Source organism: Galleria mellonella, unplaced genomic scaffold (genome assembly GCF_026898425.1).
Source record: "Galleria mellonella isolate WM207_F2 unplaced genomic scaffold, CSIRO_AGI_GalMel_v1 utg54, whole genome shotgun sequence".
Classification (NCBI taxonomy): Eukaryota; Metazoa; Arthropoda; class Insecta; order Lepidoptera; family Pyralidae; genus Galleria; species Galleria mellonella.
The window spans coordinates 979,720-1,003,920 of NW_026442114.1; the positions used below are offsets into that span (position 1 = coordinate 979,720).

Consider the following 24,201-nt stretch of genomic DNA (forward strand, 5'->3'; position numbering starts at 1 on the left):
TCAAGCATCCAAAGATTACAATGACCGTTTATCATCAAACTGACTGTAAGCCTGTTTGCTACCTTTGTCCACAAAGTGTAATAAAAAAAAAGTAAAACACTTATAAAATTTAAAATATAACAAATTTCTATGTTACCATATAAAGTTATAACAATAAACTTAACGTTCTTGTAAGTAGGTCATGGAAATGATCAGAGTAATTACATTGTTATTATATTATAATATATTATTATACATAATATATATACGAGTATGTTCTAAATAGCAACAAGCCTGAATGTTAATTAGTTTCGCATGATCGAATAACATGTCTATATGAGTACACAATTGAAATTGTTCATGTACCTTAAAATTACATTGATTATTATTTTTCAGTGGCATCCTATTAATATTATAAATGCGAAAGTTTGTAAGGGTGACTGGATATTTTTTACCCTTTAACGCAAAAACTACTATGCGGATTTTAATAAAATTTGATCCACAAGTAGGTTATTTTTTAATTTAGTACATAGAATATTTTAGGTACTGATCTATGCAGGCAAAACCACGGGATTTATATGATGAATCATCATCATCATTTCAGCCGTTATCTGTCCACTGTTGGACATAGGCGTTCCCCATATACTGCCATAAGGAACCGTCCTGAGTCACCTGCATCCACTGACTGCTTACAATGCAATACAATGGGGGAAAGGGATTGATAGTAATGAGGTCAAATAGCCCCATTACTAGCAATATACCCTGTTAGGTCGACCTCCACGTGGTTCCCCCTGGAAACTATAATGGCTAATTCTAAATGAATTTGTCAGGATGGGCTAACTGACCTGCTTTCATCCTCATTAGTCATCTATCACTGGTGCCCCACCATTGTATACCGATAGCGCAGATGGGGTTACCATACCATTAACACCCATTAAAAAAAATGCAATACAACGTGGCTGTGATGCCAGCACGAGCCTGACTGCGTACCTCGGTTCGCTGAGCGAAGGCTGTTGACGTACGTTGCACCGTCATAGATAAGTAAAATGGCGTTCGGAAATCTTCAGATATGAACGGCTGGGCTCCGTAACTTCTCGCGTTACAGCCGCTTAACATTAAGGGTCCCGAATGAGTCCCGAAACTAGTCAAGTCTTCTCGATTAAATTACTTGTAAGTTAAATCGGTAATTATTATATTAAAATATAAATATGAAAATTTATAAAAACATTAAATGGATTTTAATTGAAAGATCTTTTTTGAAGGCATTACCATAACTAAACACACAAAATACTTTATATACATAACGGGGGTAAACCTGCAAGAAGCAACTAGTAATTCTTATGGTTTAAAATTAAAAAAAAAAAACCTATAAAAAATTGAAAACGAAAGAATATTTAAAATAAGGATTAGATACTTAGAATTCGGTATAAAATGAATAATATATTGAGAGAAGCACAGTTTTCGTTGGTTACACACAAAACATGTGCTTTCAAATCTCTTTAATGGGTGTTATAGGAATTTATGAGCGTCTTCTAAAAGCCCTTTTAATATTCAAATAGAGTAAGACACAAATTTTATTTGAGGCTCTTGTAAATAGAATAGAATATGAGAATATTTGTTATATATTTGTTTGTTCTTGCTAATATAATATATATAACATACGTGCCATATTATAAATATATATATATATATATATATATATATATATATATATATATACTATATATATATATATATATATTCTTTATTGCACTAAAACATACAGTAACAAAAATAAGTTAATAACAATGTTAGCAAAGGTGTCTTAAACTTATAAAAAAACTTATGTCTAATTTCTTCTAGTCAACTTAAAATGGCAAACAAGCTAACGGCCCACCTGATGGAAAGTGGTAACTGTCGCATATAGATATGAGCAATACCATGGATTAAACAGAGTATACTATTTCGCCCACGATACCCCCATGCGTTGCCATTCCTAAGGACTCAGATGTTATTTCTCTGTATCATGGAAATTCACTGCCATATCCCACTCCTCAAACCGAAACACAGTCATGCAAATACAACTGCTTCATGTTAAAAACACGAATGGGACAGAGGCGCCCAAGCAAACGACTTTTGTACAAAGTCTCCCTCTGGTAAATATATAAGAATATAAGATATTGCTCCACAAAAAAGATTTCAATTGTGACAATGAATGAATGAATATGTCCAAAATCTGTTATCAAAAAAATAATATTGGATAACTTTTAACATATTCGAAAACAGATATCCGACTGATATGGGCGATATCGAAATTGGATGATGCCCTTTTTCCTGCCATTCAAGTCTAGAGGAACCCAATATATAGATATCAGATCAGTAATATTGAATTTTTTTTTTGCTTGGTGAAAATGGTATAGTAACCCCGCCTGCGCTAACGGGATACGCTGGCGGAGCACCAGTGAAGGGTGATAGATGAGAATGAAAACAGGCCAGTTAGCCCATCATGATGAGTTCATCAGGAATTAACCATGATAGTTTCCAGAGAGAACCGCGAGGAGGTCGACCTGGTTGGGTATATTGTTAGCAATGGGATTCTTAGTCTCCATTGCTAACAATCCCTTTCCTCCAGTAATATAGAATTACCCATGCCTTTTTTTTTAACTTCAGGAAAAATGCATCATGCAGACCCACACAGGTTAGGGCCCGTGTGGGTACTGTCGGACTCCTACCGGCTAAACAACCTGACGATATACCTCCTAGTCTCTTTAACGACAATGCCGAGGGATCCCTCGGCATTGCAATTTCGCAATCTACCACGACATTGCCAGAGACCCACCAAAGGGTAGCTCTGCTCAGGTGTGCAGGGTATATGCTGCACACCGTCCACACGATCCTCTTCCCAACTGGTGAGCTTTGGATGCCCCTAAGCATCCGCCGCCCCGAGGATCGGAATTACCCATGCCTAGTTGATATCAGTACTTATTCGCTCTAACTTCCTATCTGCTCAGTAATAAGTTTCCGATAGTTTCTTTATCTTAACGTGTTTTGTTATGAAAACTAAAAACATAACACTATAGATACCATCTCGTGCTCAACGGCGGAGAAATAATGTACGCATGGTGTTTAGACCATTAAATTACACGGGCAATGTATGGTGCGGATGAAATTACCTCGACCCGTTGCGATAAGGCAATGACTTCAGAATATGGTGAAATAGTATGAAAGGTTCTTTATATTTGACCGACTTCAAAAATAAGGAGGTTCTCCATTCGGTCGATTTTTTTTTTATGTTTGTTATCTTATAACTTTGACAGTTCAAAACCCATTTGGAAAATTGTTTATTTTTTACCTGAAAGGATATATTCACAGATTTCTTTCATAAAAATTTTATCAAAATGGTTTAGTAGTTTAGTTTTTAGATTAAAATAACCGATTTTGCCATAATTGTAGTCGGTTTTTTCGTGAGAAATAATATTTAGTTATTAACCAATTTAAAAAGTGGAGCTTGTCAATTTTGTGCAACTTACAGAACTAATGTATAACTAACTAAAAAAATGTTATTCGTTTTATGGGCAATATATAATAGTACTAAATGACTCGGCAAACATTGCGCTACCTGCGCCACCTACTGGATTCATTTTTTTTTCTTATTGGGATAAAAATCATATCTCTCAATTAAGATCAAATATGTTGTTTGGCCTAACATAAAATAAAAAAAAAACACCATGTGATACAGACAGAAAATAGGCCACCCCTTCCTTTCCTGTGGGTGTCCTAAGTGGCGACTAAACGAATATTATATTCGACAACAGCGTCCCTCTTAAAACATCACTAAAGCCTGTGATCGCCAACCCACTTGCCAAGCATGGCAACTACTGGCACAATCCCCCAGTGGTGGCCAATGTTTAGTAGCGTACAATTAACGGTAGTATCATCAACATAGTTTTAAATTTATTAATATTTTGATTGAGAGGTTTTCAAGATTAGTCTGAACGAACATCGTGACACTGGATCTTTATTATTAAGATTTAAATGACATTTGGTACATGTGTAAGTTATATCCTAACGTCATACAAAGGATACTTTATAATGTGAATCACGAGGACAAAGCCGCAGGAAACTATATGTATGCACAACGAGAATTTAACGAACTTACTGTGTTTGTCGTTTCCGACAATTGTTTCGCCTTCATCCGGAAGTCTTCAGAGGGTGTGGCGCTTTGCGTCACAGCGTCTCGCCTCAAAATGCGGGCTTCTGCTTGCTCCCGAAGACATTGGTTCGGGCGGGGATGGGGGCAGAGATAATGATGGTGGAGACAATGGTGTTGTCGAAAATGTTTTGTGTAGTTATCGTTGACTATGTGGGAATATAACATGCAGGAAAATAGTTAATTTTAAACTTCGTTGTATATTTTTAAATACACAATCGGGACTTAACACGATGAAAAAGCTTTTACAGTAAATAGTACCTACATACCTGCTTCTTTATTGCTGACGTTTCGACGTGGATTGCACCACGTTGTGTTGTCTAGGATGGCTCTAGATAATAATGGTGACAGTATGAGGGTACACGAAGAGACCGCCAGAGCTGCCAGACGAAGACACCGCCCACTTTAGTCCTGTGTGTCGACACGTCGACTATAAAGGAGCAGGTATGCAGGTACTATTTACCTGTAGAAGCTTGTTCATCGTGTGAACCCTTCTTTGCATCATTTTTTTTATTGGTGAAATAAATCAAGGTGATATAATTCATGTTGAAATTAAAGGAAAAATGGTTAAAAAATAAATTTTTCTGCAATGGACATCAAAAAGGTATCCAGATATGATCAACTTAAAGGGGAATTGTTCTTTTATATCATTTTTGGGCATTCAATATTATGATGGAAATGTCCTGATTGTGTATTTAAAAATATGCATAAAAATGTTAGTATTTAGTAAATACTAACATTTTTGTGCATAAATCCCAAATGAATCCTGTCAATTGTCATCATTTTAGTTGTTTAATGAAGTCCAACATTTATTACCTTTGCGTTGTATTTGCAATCAAAATGAGCGAAACCCCGAATGTAATTAAAATTGTTTGTGACAATTACCTACGTCCATATTTGGTACAGCGTGTCAAAACTCGAATCGAATAGGGGCGATCCTCTTGGGTTTATTGCAAATTTTATTCGATCTATAATTTAGTTGGGCTGAATTTGTTTATTTAATATGTTAAAATATATTTTTATATTAGTCTAATTATATGTTTTTAATAAATGAATATATTAAGTATTAATGTTTGAGCAGGTGAAAAAAATATTAAAACTGGTTAGGTATTTTAGAGTTTATCCATTACAAACTGACATTACAAAATCAAATGAGAGTTTAATAATAATCTTATTGCGTAATCTTTTTGCCTGCTACTTTGTTTATTTATTTATTTATAAAAGATACCCCAACAATACGTTCACAATAATTAAACACATTATGTACAATGTTATACATAGATAAGTAAGTAATGAAAAATTACTATTCAAATATGCTTAAATCTAAGTTTAATTGAATAAAAATATTTCTTCCTTTCTTTCTAAAGTCAAGTCTAGATGAACATATCAATTAGAGGCGTATGCAGCTCTTACAGTTAAGTGTAAATGTATACCAAAGCAATAATCAAACCATGCCAAACAAGCTGACGACCTACCTGATGGAAAGTTGTAACCGTCGCCTATATAGGTACATGAGCAGTACCATGGATTGTACCCTGTAAATTTACGCCATATCCTATCCTTCAAACCGAAACACAGCCATGCAAACACGGTTCGGTTTTACGGTTCATGCTTTACGGTTGAAATACGAATGGGACAGAGGTACCCAAGCAAACGACTTTTGTACAAAATCTTTCTCTGGTAATAAATAATTAATAAAGGAAACTATTTCTAGATAGAGTATCATGATAAAACCTATATCAGATGTTAAGTTAGACCTTCAAACCTCAGAAACAACTATGAAAACCACTTCTCATTTAGTGCATCAACTTTTGTGTGATGCCAAAGCATAAAGTCAAACACCCAGAAAAAAATAAAAAAATATTTCAATATATTTTGTTCTCCATTGATTTTATTAAGACCTCCTCATATTAATTTTTCTTTAATATCTTCCTATATAAACATCGTCTAGTTACAATGTTAATATGTTAGTAAGATTAATAGAGCATTTTCTCAGAGATTTTTTTTTATTATTCCGACATTATTAGACTTCGAAAAGTCTCGATGTGAACGCTTTTGATGTTATATCATTATCTCATACAAATATATGTTAAGTGTCTCCTTGACTATAAAACACTATTTCTATTATGCGGAGAAGAAATTTTCCAGCATGCGACAAAAGAAAACGTTAATATTTCTCGCAAAATCCTATTATACTACAAGCTAGAGGATACACATACGGATACACACACTCTACGGGGAAAAGTTATTTTTCTTCAAAATTGCAAGGCGAAACCTGCTGTATGCTAAGACGATACAGTTTATATTAGAATACCGACATATTGTTGTTTATCAGATGATTATATCCTCATACATTGTTTCCTTTGATGTTATGGTTATTCTCATAATTTACCAAATTGGTAACACCTAATTAATCTAATTATGTATGGCGTTTAATATGTCTGCATCAATAACTGTAAATATCTCACTTAATAATTAAAGATCATGTTCTAAAAAAAACGACTTCAATTGAGAGAAAACCAATTATTTTGATTAACACTAAATTTGGAATTTTCTAAATCAGTTTAGAACAGACAGAGTTGACGTAAAAAAAAACGTAAAAAAATACAGCCGAATTAACAACCTTCTTTTTGATGTTAGTTAAAAAAAGAACCGTAGATTACTATTAATAATTTTACATTATCTAACAAAAAAAAATTAACTTCAATTGTAGCATAATAATTTTTTTTTTTATTTAATAACTAAACTACGGAACTGATTTTGATAAAATTTTAATAAAACCATTTTGTAAATATAAATAAGAATTTTCCAAATTGGTTTATATTATGGAGTTATAACCTAATAAACATAAAGAAGTTCAACCAAAATGGAAACCTGCTCATTTTTGTTTCCTCTTGATTCTCTCGGCTTCCTCTGTTGGACTTCGTTCATCGTTCGCCGTTCGTTTGTTGTTTTTGAGTTTGATATTGATCTTGCATTCACCGTGCCTGCGTTTGCGTTATATTTTTATCTAATATGGCCACATTTGAAGCATTTTATTCTGTGGGATATTCCAATAGAGTAAAATGCTTTCCAGATGTCAGATGCTTCCACTGCAGTAGTAGCATTGTCGGTTGGATGGTGTGTATTTCTTATGAACTTGATAATTTTTAACTTGTCTGAATCTTTTCAAACGGTGTAGTTTGTAGTACCCTAAAACATAGCTTTACTGACTTCGTTGTATGGAATCATTATCATTATTTCAGTAGTTGTCTGTCCACCGTTAAATATACAGTTAGGCTTTCGCGAAATTTGAGAGTGCTGCTGTTCATTCTACGACTATTAAGTTTCCTCTTACGACACCCATGAAAAAGGAGAGGGTGGCACATTCTATGTCGGAAACACATGATCTATTATATCTACATCACACACCATCTATTATATATTGAATGGATCCTGGATAGATAGTAATCTGAAAATTTTGCTCTCCGACCCATTTCTTTAAATCAGTATATTGTAAATAAGATTCATTAGATTTTTTTCTACCTGCCATCATTTCATGTATCTCTTTCAATTTGTTGTTTCCTATAATTATTTTTACACTGAACTCTTTAGCTCTTCGTAACACTTATGCACTTTTTACTAAGCCATAATTTTGCGATACCTGTAAGTAAAATGTCTTGCTATAATTAGCTTTTGTTGAGGAGTCTATCCAAATATCTCGACGTTGTCTATTACAGTTGGGCCCAATTTGAAAATAGATAAGTGTTGTTTTTACCGTTGAACTTTATAATTTTGTAAACTGCGTCGTATGTGTTTACTCGCAAGTATAACGCTTCTTTTTCAGTTTTATTGTCGTCTGCCATTACATTTTGCACGTGTTTCTTGCCGGTGCAACGTACCTACTGATGTATATCAGCGCAAGAAATAAGCCGCTAAATGAGGGAAAGAATGAAATGAATACACAGTATTTGATAAAGTATATTTTTTTAACGTTCTTCCACAGTTTTCACTTGTAATTAATTTAAATTTAATTTTATAACATTCGCATACACATTTCGTTTTTGTTATCCTCACGTCGTTCCTAGTATCTCTTTCTTTGTCCCTTTCGCTCTGTACCTCTCATTCTCTCCTCGTTTAGTTTCATTTTACGCATCTTTTTATTATTCAATTCCTACATATATATAAACATTCATACGTTTATTTTTTATTTATACATATGTATTATTTTTTCTTAGCAGGATTAATTAATATTAATCGATTCTTAGTACTGTACTGTCTTACAGCATTAAGGTTTTATGAATTTTATGAGAGGCTTTATTTTTGTAATGGAAACACTAAATTGTTATCATGTAATTCTTGGCACGTTATGCTAGAAAAATGAGATCGGGTCGCAACACAATGCTAGCGATGTAATTAGGCAATTTGCCCACACAGGCTAAATGAGCTTATATCGAAAATTGTTTTCTTTGTGGAAAAAGGCTTTGTGTGAGTAATGGTTACTACAGCTTAATAGATGTTACGCACTGCTTACAGGTTGTTCAGAAAATTGGAAAGAAGTGCTTTATAAAGTTAGGTAAGAAGTAATTAAGGATTAGGTAGTTAGGTAAGAAAGAAAATTATGATAAATTGATTTTTTTCACTGCTTCGAATGACAAATGAGTAGATTTTGTCCCGTGAAAAAGAATTCAGTTGTTTCATAATATTAATCACGCTATTCTTATTTTAAAATGAAAAATACATAAATGGAAAGAATAGATTTGTTTTTCAAAGATAAATTAAATTTGAAATATTTGAATTTAGAATGTGGAATCTTCTTAACTTGTCTAGAAATATTTGTATTTCAAATGTAGAATATATATCTTTTATATGTAAAATCGAAACTTTGCAGCACGAAACTTATTTAGATTTATTACCACACTGCATAGGTATTACACCTTAGTAAAGCCAGATACCATGGGCGTTAATGTGCATTTTGTATCTACGTTTAGTATTAATATCTATAGGTATTGTTACTTTTCATCAAGTGCATCAACCAACTTTTAAGCGACTTCAAATAAAAGGGTGATTTTTTAAATATGTCTATGTTTTTATATGTGTATATTCTTATGGAAATGATGTAGATTCTTTCGGAAATTATTTTTAGAAAATACTAACTATATCTCGCAGCTTCACCCGCGTGAATCAATACATATAGTATTCTATGTGCTAATATAGGGTTCAGAGATTTTGCCTCACTCTGCGTGTTCTACCGCCTGTACAGTGGATTGTACTCAGAGGAATTGTTCAATATGATACCCACAGCCACTTTCTACCATCGTACGGCTTGCCATCGACAGGGAGTTCATCCTCATGTCCTACAGCCTCAATGGTCGCGTACTGCGCGGTTTCAGAGATGCCATGAATACTCAGGTTGTGGAATGAGCTCCCTGGCGAGGTTTTCCCAAGAGACTACAGCATGGGGTTTTTCAAAGGGGGGGTAAAGAGGTTTCTTCAGGGTCGGCAATGCACGCGTAATACCTCTGGTAGTGCAGGTGTTCATAGGCTATGGTAACCACTTACCATCAGGTGGGTCGTATGCTATATACATACAGCCTATAGACATGAGCAATACCATGGACATAACAGAGTATACTGTTTCGACCAAGATACCCCCCATGCGTTGCCATTCATGAAGACTCAGATGTTATTCCTCTGTACCCTGTAAATTCACGCTATATCCCACCGTTCAAACCGAAACACAGCCATGCAAACACAACTGCTTCACGGTAGAAACACGAATGGGACAGAGGTACCCATGCAATCGACTTTTGTTCACTTACTGTAAATCAATATGTAATGATATACATCTGGTAATTGCATCTGTACATTTTTGTTTAATATTTATTATTATTAAAAAAAAAAAAACTATATTTTTTTTATTCTCTTTCTCATAAATTACTTCGCATAAGTACGTACAGGTTTTCGAGTCAAACTCAATCCGACGTACATGAAAATTGTAATACATTACACTAACTAACCTACTAAATGGAAGGTAAGCTGTGTAAACCAACAGACGGTTTAACTTTCTATTGTTTATCTTCCAAAGTTACCCTTGAGTTTTGAATATGTAGCTAATAAGTTGAGGGGTATTCTATAATGTCCGTAATATAGCGGGAGGGGAGTTTCATGTAAATCAAGTATGGTATAGTTAATGAAAATGTAAACAAATGAATAATCTAACCCGGCTATAAAAAATTCTTGGGCGTATGGTCCCAGTATGAAATATGCTACCTCGTTTTCCGTAGATGTCGTAAGAGGCGACTAAGGAAGTGTGAGGGATGGGCACCAGCGTCCCTCTTAAAAATCTCTAAAACCTAACTGCGGTTGTCAATCCGTCTGCCAAACGTGGCAACTACTAGCAAAACCTCCCAAGGGAAGGCATATTGTTTAACAGTGGACAGTTAAAGGCTGATATGATGATAATTATGATAAGAAAGTTTGCTGATGTCACTATTGACATTAGTAGACTATCTTATGAAAATCAAAACTCCATTAATTGATAGTATGTACTAATTTGTTACTAATTTCATTTAAAGAATTAAACTTGTGATAAACTCGAATAAAACTTGGTTACCTTCATTAACTTTTCATTAAAGTAGAGAATAGGTATTTCTTGTAAATGTTTTAACGATGTTTGTTGTAATGTAGATTATTAGTATGCGGGAAGGATATTTAGATTCAAAGTCGAGTTAGTCTGGGATCCAGATCTTTAGCAGGCCCTGCTAGATTTTGTTGATTAAATTAGTTTGTTTTTACTTAACGAAAAAACACATCTTTACTGGTATTAAAAATATGAAAGTAACTGTCTTGTTTGTTACGTTATGGTTACAATTAAAAAGTAACTTTCATATAACAAAGCACTATGAAATTACTGTAATGTACTGTATAGCAGAAAGACGTAAGCTACTTTTTTATCCCGCCAATGAATTAGCCCACGAAGTCGCAAATAACAGCTAATAGATATGTAAGTTTGGTGGGCAATTATGACAAGATATGCGTACATCTTCATGTAATCCAGATAATTCTGGGGGAAAGGGATTGTTAGTAATGGAGATTGAGAATCCCATTGCTAGCAATATAGCGACCCAACCAGGTCGACCTTCTCGCGGCTCTCCCTGGAAACTATCATGATTAATTCCTGATGAATTCATCATGATGGGCTAACTGGCCTGTTTTCATCCTCATCGATCACCCTTCACTGGTACCCCGCCAGCGAAGGGTGATCGATGCACTAACGGGATACCCGTTAGTGCAGGCGAGATTAGTATTCCATTTTCTACCAATAAAAAAAAATCCAGATAATTCTATGCGGTAGTATTAGTTACACAGAGTAAATAAACATAAGAGTTAGCACTGTCCCTATCATAACTGGTAACTGAATCCATGTAACCATTTAAAAGTAACATCACAATAAAATAAATGAATATTAATAGTGTTGTACAACTGTTTACAATGTACCTTTGATAAAAACGTCGATATCGATTTAAAAGTAATAAAAAGTAGCTTCCTTTATCGTTAACATGGAAATAGCAAAAAGAATGAGGAAAACGTCTCAACGTTAGTGATGTAATCGTATAACCGAAATTGCTAACTTTCTTTTCGAAGACAAATGTCGAATTAATTTCAAAATAATATTCAATCAATCATCCAATTCTAGAATGTGTATTAACATGACAAAGGATTCGTAGATATGCCTATTTATATTCATAAACGTGAGTACAAAGTTATTCGTGTTTGTCAACATCGTGTTTGTAAAACAAAAGAATAAATAATGCAAAGTAGTATTGATTGGTTAAAAGAAATCACGTAGATATTATTTTTGTATCATAAATTGGAAATACAAAGAAATACATCATTTATTATTGTTCGAATTTGTTTCTCTGTAGCCTTAGAAAAATATAATATGACAGTTATATTATATTAAGTATAATACAATATAACTACTAATGCAACAAATTATTTACCGAGGTTTTCTCACAATTTTTTTTATTAAGTTAAGATATAAATAAGATATAGCGTAATTAAGTAACAAACGTCTAAAAATGCAAACATTTTTACAAACTTTGACATTTATAATATTACTAGAATTATATTAATACACAAATTAAAAAAAGAAAATACTAAAAGTATTTCCTTTTCAAAATAGGTATGAAATTTAAATTTCAAAAAGGTATATAGCATTTGGTTATACTAATAATTGTAAAGAAGAAAAATTTGGTTGTTTGTCTGTAAAAGATAAACTCAAAAACTACTCAAGCGACTTTAAAAGTTTTTCACCTATAGAAAGCTATATAATTAGAGAGTAACATAGACTGTGTATATTATTTTCGAACTTTCTATCTATCTATGCGAAGCCGAGCCGCATTGTTACTACATTATATAGCACTGTAACAAATTAACAGACGAACGGACAACGCCGTATTATAAGTTTTCCTTTGTACCATTTTGTTACGGAACCCTTATAATAACTGTGTGTTATTCATTAAATAAGTTTTCGAATTAATTGTATAATTAACTTTGCTTTTTTATTATTACAGAGTAAAACACTAGATTTGGCGCTAGTGTCGATATACAGAGGAGGTGTGGAATTAGCGTCAATAAGTCAATATTCCGGTTCACCGTACAACACTACCGACAGGTGAGTCACGCTCCTTGCAACACAATTGTTTTATACTAACACCATCTAGCGGACGGAAGTTTAATGTTTTGTTATTTTCTCATCTGAGTTAAAGTAACCATCCTCTATAGACATGAATACGAGTAGATAGATAGATAGATACTATTTATTGTTTCCTCCAAAAGATTACAATAGTAAACTTATTATAAATATAAATAATTAAGTAGCATCACGAACATTACAAAATATACGATGACACCTATAGGGGCCTTGCTATTCATGCATTGAAAATGCAAATGCATTGCTATTCTCGAGGTATATGTGTTATATATGTATGATTGAATCCTGTAATTTTAGTCAAGCAAAGTTTCAGGTTACACTTAGTAACTTCGCAATAAAACATACAAAAATTTATTTCATTAGAATTATTTTGTTTAATTCCGTTACCATTAGTATGTATGTGACTGTCAATACTCGAAGATTGACCGCCACTACCACTATCAGGAGTTCCACAATCTTCCACGTTAGTCATCAATTCCCGATTGCTATTTTGTTCATGTACGTTTTGCGTCACGTGTTTTACCTTTAAACGAGGCAGCTTAAAGAAAATTATTAGATCGCTGCTCGAAGCCCAGTGTTAACCGTTCGGCATCTTCGCGTGTTAGTATTCACGCGCGTACTAATGGTATCGGAATTAAACAAGATAATTCTAATCAAATGACTAGTGTTTATTTATTTATTTACATTTTATTGCACCAAGTAAAAAGAGAAATAATACAAATACAGTAAATATTTGTGAGAAGTGATATGGTATAGTAATATGGACTTCCACAAAATAACACCTGATTTCGTAAAATATAATACTTTTTTAATGATTAAAATAATATTTTTAAAATATATAATTTTCCCGTGATACTTAATACCTATTTATTACTCGTACAGTGAAAAGTAAATTTAAAAAGCCCAATTATAAATTGTTTGAATTTTTTTTTATTATAATATTTTTAAACAACGTTACTGTAGCCTATGGATGCCTGTAACACCAGATATATCGTACGTGCGTTGCCAACCCTTAAGAAACCTTATTACGCCCATTTTAAAGAACCCAATGCTGTAGTCTCTAGGGAAAAATCTCGACAGGAAGATTTCACAATCTGAGTATTTATATATATATATATGAATATACTATTTAAGGAAAAAAATATTGAAAAGTAAATAATAAAATGTAGGCTTAACGTAACGTAGGTAACATCTTAAGTACAAATGTCACATCCTAAGTTTCTCGTATTTATACGAATTTTAACATATTAAGGTAGACGTTATCATAACTAGACATCTCGCATTTCTTGAAGTGTATAAACTCACAGGAATGACTTGTCATCCCTTTGGTGCTCGTGAAACTCGTCACGAGACATGACGGGCACTTTAGCACCATCGAAAACTTGAACGCGTTTAATATACGAATTTTTTCTGTGTCACTGTGACTCACTTATAGAGTCAAATTGGGAATTTGTAATAGCTCCGTCGTCACATTCATCTATACATATAATAAAACTGTAGAGGTCGAATGTCTGTACATAGAAAAAAAGACCCTAAAAACCTAGTCAGGAGTATGTTCGAAGTGAAATAGAACTAATGCAAATTTTTTCAAATTTTAATCTCCGAAACTGTTGGACCGATTTAATGAATTTTTGCATAGTGTTGCCTTACATATTATACATACATATATAGTGACACATCCCCGGTCAACATTTTAATTACTTTTAATCACGGAAAATTTAGGTATTAAAATACTGTAGTAAATTATGCAGCTTAATACAAAATCTACTCAAATAAAGTCATTTTGACCTAAGGCAAAGAGTGAGAACGACACGTCATTTATTAATCTTTGCCCAGTAATTCCCAGACATTATAAATAGGTAGGTACATACATCGATACATACTAAACAGGAGTAACAAATAGTACGCGGACAAAGACACGGGCTTCAGCTAGTCTTATAATAATTCAGAAGTGACTAACAAGTCATAGCAGCTAGTCAATTTAACGAGTTTTCAAGTTATAAAATTTTTCTATGTCACAGTGTATGTATTACAGAGGTCGAATTGAGATATCGTCATAGTCATGTCGTCACAGTCTGTCTTATCTAAATTAATACTATATTATAAAGTAATTTCTTTAACATGAAATGCTCTTCATCATTCAAAGAGGAAAGTTTTGTTGTTTTTTTTCTTTTGAACTTAAATCTCACCAATTTACTGATTTAAAAAAAGTTTCACCTACAAAAAGCTTAAAAAGGTTGCAGTTTTTTTAACTAATAATACTTAATACTATGTATTTACTTATATATGTATTGTATATGTATATATATTATTACATACATATCTGTCACGCCTCCTGTGTCCCAACAGGGTAGGCAGAAACTATATAACACTAAATGCTTCGATTCAAACAAGCCTCTTTCGCTTCATCCATATTCATCAATTTCTCATATTATTATTTATTATGTTTTTGTGCATATACATATATTTATTTACAATTTATGTATGTTTATTTTATTCTATTTATATATTCTATTTATATTGTATTTACGCTAAGTTCTTTTTCTTATATCTGTCGTGCACTAGATTACCAACTAAGTATTTTTCTTTCATTGCACTGGGTTGGCTGGTAGAGATCGCTTTTAGAAATAAGCCCTTGCTAATGAGTTTGTTAAACTAATCGCTGCAACTTTTTTTTTTACGAGTACAATTAAGAGTATATGTAATATATAAAAAGCTACAATATCAGGTAGTAAAATATAGTATATTTTATTAATCGTATATCGTACCAGAGGGAGACTTTATACAAAATTCCATTGCTTGGGTACCTCTGTCCCATTCGTGTTTCAACCGTGAAGCAGTTGTGTTTGCATGGCTGTGTTTCGGTTTGAAGGGTGGGATATGGAGTGAATTTAAAGGGTACAGAGGAATAACACCTGAGTCCTCAGGAATGGTAACGCATGGGAGGTATCATGGGTGAAACAGTATACTCTGTTATGTCCATGGTACTGCTCATGTCTATAGGCGACGGTTACCAATTTCCATCAGGTGGGCCGTTAGCTTGTTTGCTATTCTAAGTTGTATGCTTATTGATGCAGTAGGCTCAGGATCGTTCTTTATTGCAGTCTATAGCGGAAGTCTATGTCTAGCAGTGGACGGAAAATGGCTGAGATAATAATTATGATGATATATATATATATATATATATATATATATATATATATATATATATATATATATATTCCCAAAGTATATAAGTAAAATATATATATATATATATATATATATATATATATATATATATATTCCCAAAGAGGGTTGACGTCAGACAGGTAGCCGGTCGTAAAACTAAAAACCAAATCTTTTTGTAATATGGATAAAAATCATATTACTCCGACCCCAAATGATTGAGATAAGGGTAGGAAGATGATGATGATGAATAATTATGATGATTAATATTTATATACTACATAAATTATAGTCATAATATACAACAAAAAAAATCCTTTTTAGAATATTAATTTAGATAAAAAAAAAAACAAATTTTAGTCCAATTTGGAGAAAAGTTTACATACCCTATTGTAATAGGACTACCTCTCGGGTTGACCCATCCTTCAGTTTGAAATATGACCGTTCGAATAATTTAGGATTTTGTTTCATAGAGTTGTGACTTTAATCGATAAGTTTATTTATTTATTTATACTTTATTGTGCATGCTAGTAAAATACACAGAAAGATGGCAGTGGAAAGTAAATATACAAAGCCGAGCTTAATTCTACAAGAATTCTATTCCAACAAACCTAAAGTGACAAAGAGCATCAATATCAGCTACAATAATCATTAATGTAAATTTTTGATGATTCTAAATTGAAATAGAATCAAATTCTCTCTATTGTTAAAAGAAATATCAATTGGTGAAGACATCGTATTACACCAAAAAAAACTTTGTATAAAAGTCGTCCGTTGAAATATACTTTGCATGAGGTGTCTGTACATAGAAGATATTTAAAAAAATATAAAATGTCCCAACAAGATCATCAGAAGATAAAATAATGATTTTTTTTTTATAATTTTCTTTATCTGTATATTTGTTTCGCAATTACGCAAAGACTACTGCGCTAAATTTGGTATAGTTTCCACAACTATATTTCTGAGGATCTAACTTAAAATCTGATGAATGTTCCTTGATATCATCTACATTTGTTTGAGAGCAAAAATCAGTGAAAAATGCAAGTAGAATAGCTATTAATTATAATTATATGTTATGGAACAAAAAAACAATATTATGCTAGGCCTCTATCGTGTCCTGCGATAAAACGGTTAACAAAACAAACTAACTAAAACCCATAGTGGAGGTATTGAAAGTGCTGAAGTTTGTCCGAGAAGTGTTGGAAACACGCACAACTTTTATGACTAGACCCCAAGTTAGAAACGATAGCAACAATGTGCGAGATTGCTTTTATTGTCTATATTGTCAAATATAACAAACTGTGCTAATAATATCACATTGTTATCTTTTAGTTTATTATAGGTTTTTTAAGTTAATTTTATAAAGTTAGTATATTTGTTTGCAAACAATTTATCAAAGCATTTCTTTTCTCATGTTTTGCCTCATAACTTCCTCAGTTATAAATCGGATAAGGAAAAATATTTCTTTATCTGAAAGAATATTCTTATAGATTGCTTCCATAGAAATTTCATCAAAGTCAGTCAAGTAATTTAGTTTTTAAATTAAAATAACAACTTTCACCACAATCGATTTCAGCTTTCTTCATTCTTGTGGTACGCAATCAATCATATTATCAAGTACAATTACGATCAGTCAAGGTAGACGCTTGCAGTCCCTGCCTTGCGCTCCACCGCATTACTTTGTGGAGGCAAGCTAAAGATTAGTACGGAACTCAATTAAAAGCACCAAGTTTGGAAGATCGCGATCCGTGTAATTAAATTTTCCCAGCAAAAGTACTGCGTGATAGGAATGTGCAAGCTCATGTCGTATACTTTGCAACTATGTGTATAGTACAATATCTATTTAGAGTACAATGTGGTACCATATTTCTCATAGGCAATACTGATACTGCAGTACTCCACCTGTATATATCATCAGATCAGCCGTTAATTGTCCACCGCTGTATGTAAGCCTTCTATATAAGGGGAATTTTGCCAGTAGTTACCATGCGTGGCAGGCAGGTTGGAAACAGCAGTTTTTTTTTGATGGGTGAAAATGGTATGGTAACCCCGCCTGCGCTAACGGGATACGCTGGCGGAGCACCAGTGAAGGGTGATAGATGAGAATGAAAACAGGCCAGTTAGCCCATCTTGATGAATTTATCAGGAATTAACCATGATAGTTTCCAGGGGGAACCGCGTGGAGGTCGATCTAGTTGGGTATATTGCTAGCAATGGGATTCTCAGTCACCATTATTAACAATCCCTTTCCCCCCAGTATACACGTACTAGATGGGATGGATAAGATTATACCATTTAAAACAACAACTAATTTGTTGCCCGCTGCTTCGTACGCGTGAATTTTAGATGTAGGATAAACAGTTAAAGAGACAACTTCTAGATAGCGTATCATTTTTAAGTCAGGCCTTCAGAAACACAATGTGAAAATCACATCCAATTTGGTGCAGTATTTTTGCATGAACCTAGAACAAATATGGTCTAGATATAATTTTATTATATTACTAAGTTAGTTATTAGTAAGCATTAAGTTTAAAGCTAAACTCCTTAACATTATATCAGCTGTTAATTGTCTGCTGATTATAGGTTTCCCACATAAGGGAGATTATTTATTCATTTAAACTTTAATGCACATTAAAATTCTATGTACATTTGGTGGACTTATCACCTGACGGTATTCTCTACCAGTTAACCATTGGACAAATCGAGAAATACGTAGACAGTGCATATTTGAATAGAGGGAAAATAAAGCAATACTTGATAAATTCATATACGAGTAGTATAAATATACATATAATATATTAAATAAATAAATATATACATATATAAATACATAAAATATTACTATATAAAACAATTAAATAAAACAACTGCAATAGAAGAACAAATAGTAATCTGTGATTCAAACAGAGTAACCAGCAGGAGAAGTTTAAAGGGAAAGTTATTTTTCTAAAAACTAGGTGCGCAATTTGTGTTTAAAAGCTGGCTTGCTTAGGGTAGATCTTATGGCAAACGGGAGTGTGTTCCAGTGTTTAATGACTTGAACAGTGAGGTATGCAAGAATTATGCAAGTAGTTGTCACGCTTAGCAAACGGATTGGCAACCGCAATTAGGCTTTAGTGATGTTTTTTTTTACAACACAGGGTGCAAACTAGCATGTGGCTCACCTGATGGTATGTGACTACCGCCGCCCATGATCACCCACAACACCAGCGGCATTGCAGGTGTGCTGCCGGCCTTTTAAAAAGGAATATACTCTTTTCTTGAAAGTTATGTTGTCGTATCGGTTCGGAAATACTGCTGCTGGAAGTTGATTCCAAAGAATGGTTGTGAGTAGAAGACAGTGCCTTGAAAAACGCACGGTGGAAGACCGCCACTCGTCCAAATGATTGGGATGAAACTTTAGTTTATGGCGGGTTGTACGGTGGTGAAAATCAGCAGCAGGTATCAATCCGAACAATTCCTCAGAACACTCCCCATGATAAATTCGGCAGTTTCAGTGGGTCAATCGGACAGTATGTTTTGAGAAGTTTGCTACTGCCCATCCTTCAACCATTTAGTTATTAAATACCTAAGTCGCCTCTTACGACACCCATGGGAATAGAAGGGGTTACCTATTCTATGTCACGATCATACCGCGATACCATTGCTAAAATTGTAATTTGCTCTATGTCATTTCCCGTATCTATAATTAAATATTACTCTAAACATTCAGCAAGATAAAGTTGGTGTTTATTAAAGCGCTGAGCCGTTTAGCCCGACAATTTGGTAGTGTAATTAATAATTTACCAACTCGTGCTAAGAACGGGTTCACTCCATAGGGGATTATCTCTATTCACAGTTACAGGAAGATGATGTTTCGTAGAATAGGGATTGTAAGCGGTTTAGCTTTCAATAAACTAATTTAATTTTACTAAACAAGAAAGTAATAATTCCCAACGAATCTTTAACTGGCTGTATCCCTCCGCTTGACATGCGTGAATCCGAACTAAGTTAGGATATAACCTGTAGATATGCCGAATTTTATTCAATTCTGTTTAAATAGTAGTACCAGAGGGAGACTTCGTACAAATGTCGTTTGCTTAAGTACCTCTGTTCCATTCGTGTTGCAACCGTGAAGCAGTTGTGTTTGCATGGCTGTGTTTCGGTTTGAAGGGTGGCGATATGGCGTGAATTTACTGGGTACAGAGGAATAACACCTGAGTTCTCAGTAATGGCAACGCATGGATGGTATCATGGGCGAAACAGTATACTCTTTTATGTCCATGGTACTGTTTATGTCTATAGGGCCGTCAGCTTGTTTGCCACTCTAAATTGTATGAGTAGTTTTCGTTTGAAAAAGTAACAAATATCCATCCATCCTTACAAACTTTCACATTTAAATAATTATATTACAATTAATAGAATACTTCATTTCAAATTATAGTTAAAATGATTGTCTTGTGTTATGATAAAGGAAATGACGTAACTTCAAAATTATTTAAAAATAAACATAACAAATATATTAATCGTTTTGTGTATATTTTAAATATTCAAAAATAAATAAATATTAAATTTAATAATGCTATTAAAGTATTTAAATTTAAACGTTAACTTTATGGTGAATATAGGGTTAGACAGAGTTTTATTAATTTTAAAACAAAAATAGAGTGATGAATTTAAAAATTTAATAGTAACTTCTAGTCATTAATTAAATTTAAAACGATCGAAGTCAACAGACAATGTACAGAGGATCCATGGAAAGATTTGAGTTATTATATATTTAGAGTACTAACTATCTATCGTGGCGTTATCCGCATTTACCAGTATCCTTTATTTTAATTAGGATATTACCTATTTGAGTATTAAATTTTATCCAAGTCTGTTCGGTTGCTTAAACGTTATTAAGTAACAAATGTAAGTAAAAGAACTTATGGTGGAGGGATGGGCAGCAGCGTCTCTCTTAAAACATCATTAAAAGCCAAACTGCGGTTGCCAACCCGTCTGCCAAGCGTAGCAACTACTGGCAAAACTCCCTTATGGGAGAAGCTATGTTCAGCAATAGACAGTTAACGACTGACAACAAGTAACAAATACCCCAACAAGTTTACAAATTTTCACATTTCTAATATTAGTATATTAGGCGGATACAGTGTCTTATATTACATAAACATAATAGCTTCGCTGCCTTTCACAAAATAAGCTTACAATATGTTTTTGACATGTTCAACAGATTGGTTAACAGCCAAATGTTATACCTACTATCTACATAATAATATAATACTTAAGTGTTTACTTATCTAGATTAGTTTTTGGATTACACAAACACATATAAACATATATTGACATATTTAATCTCTCATATAGTAAACAGTACGGTCTAAAACTCTCAGAAAAAAATTCAAGGTTTTCATTCGCCTTCTACGACGATTTCAATTCTAACAGTTAATTGAGTATTTTTTGGCACTTACTGAGCAAGCATTCTAATGCTTGCTCAGTAGTAAGTGCCAACTTAAGACACTTAGAAATACTGATAAATTTGTGATTTAAATAAAACAAGTCTCAAAAGTAAATGAACTTTGACCTTTTTATACTCGTATCACTGAAGTTTTCAATGTAAGTCACGTATTAGGCATGAAAATTATTGCTATTATTTATTTATCATTTAGTGAAATTGTAATATTATTTTTAATCACAGTGATATAACTTGTGACAAATCACAATAAGTGATTTTCGCTCGTAATAACTTTATATCGTTCTCACTACTATTTGCTATTGAAGTAATAAGATGAAACATAAGAAGGAAAATATGAATTGTGATTTTTATGACAGTGTAATAAAGTCTCTATTCACTCGCTCCGTATGGTCTAGTCGGTCGTCTGCTGCGATTTTACTTCACTGCTATTCCAATGCAGCCGATAACTCACGAATAAATCCAAACGTAACGACTATCTGTAAATCTACTTTAGAGTGATTTGTAGCAGATTATAGTTAGCGACGTAGCTAGAGTGACGTATGATTTTGCGTATCACATGACATTTCTCTTGTTACATGTGAAATATTCCGAGCCTAATGTATATTAAGTAAATTTTATTGACGAGTTCGCGAATATTCTGCGAATGAGTGGGACGGTAACATGTTAAAGGGCAAACTTTTGAGGATCATACATATACAGTGTGAAACAGTTGTGTTTGCATGACTGTGTTTCGGTTTGAAGGGTGGGATATGGCGTGAATTTACTGGGTGCAGAGGAATAACACCTGAGTCCTCAGGAATGGTAACGCATGGGGGGTATAATGGGCGAAATAGTATACTCTGTTATGTCCATGGTATTGCTCATGTCTATAGGCAACGGGTACCATTTTCCATCAGGTGGGCCGTCAGCTTGTTTGCCATTCTAAGTTGTATATAAAAAAAATAGAGTTTGAAATCGAAACCATTAGCTTCCTTTTAAAGGAGTGTTCTGTTGTTGAAACTAAACATTTTTATTAAAAAAAAATATTGAATCTACCAGACTAATACTGAGCGTCCAGGTGTTAAGTTAGTACGGAAGTCTCAAAGTATTTTGTCTGTTTTCGACCTATATTTCTATGACAATATGGTTTAATTTTGATAGTAGAATAGATAGACACCCTTTATTATTTTCTCCAAAACATTAAATTGGTAAACTTATTATAGATATAAACAATTACAAGAATTATACCCAAAGGTTGTCTGGAAGAGATTGGTTAGCGATAAGGCCGCCATTTTGTATCATTTCTCATTATAGTTAAATGTATTTACTATTCTATAAATGGTGAAATAAAGTGTAAATAAATAAATTGCAAGAATTAATCACAATGAGAAAACAATACTGCATATTTTTTTTTGCTGTCATGCAAAAACATCGTACACTCCTTCTAAAAAAGACTTTCGGATAAAGACAAAACAATTGTCGGAAACGAGAAACATAATAAGTTCATAAAATTTTTATATAATGGTGTATAAATATTAGTAGTATACTTTCTTAAAATGATTCTAATAATATCGATTTTAAATATGATTTATTCACATTTTTAGTATGAAACGTATGAATACTTGAGAAATATGTAAATATATAAAAATAAAAATAAATATATTATGTCTATACTAAATATGCAAATTAACTTTCAATTTAATAATATTATACATTCACACCAGTTACTTGTTCTTCGAGATAAAGTACTGTAAATGCTGTATTATTAGATATCAGATGATAAAAATGCTTAGACCCGAGTCAATTTGGAAAAGTTTCTTTAATTGACCAGATCGAGTATCGAACCCGGTACATTAATGATGAAATACAAAATTATATCCTTTACTGCCTATTACATATTTTGATTATAAATATAGATTTAATGATATTATTATGTTTGATTGTTACGACGATAATATATCAAATACAAGATAATTTGATCAAAAAGCAAATTATTGGAATCGTTTGTAGTCCTTTTACACTTTAATACGGACTAATGGTAAATGCTATAGACAATGAAATTATTGTTTCTATAATTTTTTATTTAAATTTTATGATTATTATTTAAGTAACAAGTAAAAAAGTTCAGTGTCTGCATTCAAATATTATAATTAATCTAATCTTATTTAATTGAACTTGACTTTCATTCTCTTTATTACAAAAAGAAAAAAAATTACTTGTAATATGGTTACGTTATAATTTTACATACTATCGTGGGAAAAAAAGAAAAGACTTGTCTTATGTATATTTCTAGTATATTTTATAAGTTATATACAAAAAATATTAAAATTATGTTGTACTTTAACAAATTTCTATGTGGTTCCGGCATAAAATGGGCCACCCCTGACTTTCCCATAGGAGTCGTAAGAGACGGGAATTAGATTAATTTTTGGATCAAATATATTTTTATTATCTGATAATGTATGGTGAAGTTATATGAATTTTCTTTTTTTGTTTAGATATTGATCATTATAAATTGACTACTTTCGTAAACTAAACTAATTTAAAATTAAATAAATAATATTAATAAAACGTATGATATTTATTTATTTATATGCCTTTATACATTCACTTTTAACATAGATATTAGGTTATACCAAAATATACATAGACGGACTTATCCCTTAAGGGGATTAAAATTTGATCTCGTTTAAGATCTTAATATTTTTTTATCTATCTTCCTGTGTTTTATAAATC

The 24,201-nt window shown here is 32.7% G+C and overlaps 1 protein-coding gene across 1 annotated transcript in view; it reads left to right on the forward strand.

Moving 5' to 3' along the window:
• LOC113513854 (uncharacterized) overlaps window positions 1-24,201 on the forward strand; it is a 99,436-nt gene that overhangs the window by 41,502 nt on the left and 33,733 nt on the right. The window contains exon 3 of the mRNA XM_052898827.1: window positions 12,727-12,827. Within this exon, the coding sequence (XP_052754787.1) occupies window positions 12,727-12,827 (101 nt within the window). The remainder of the gene's footprint in view (window positions 1-12,726; window positions 12,828-24,201) is intronic.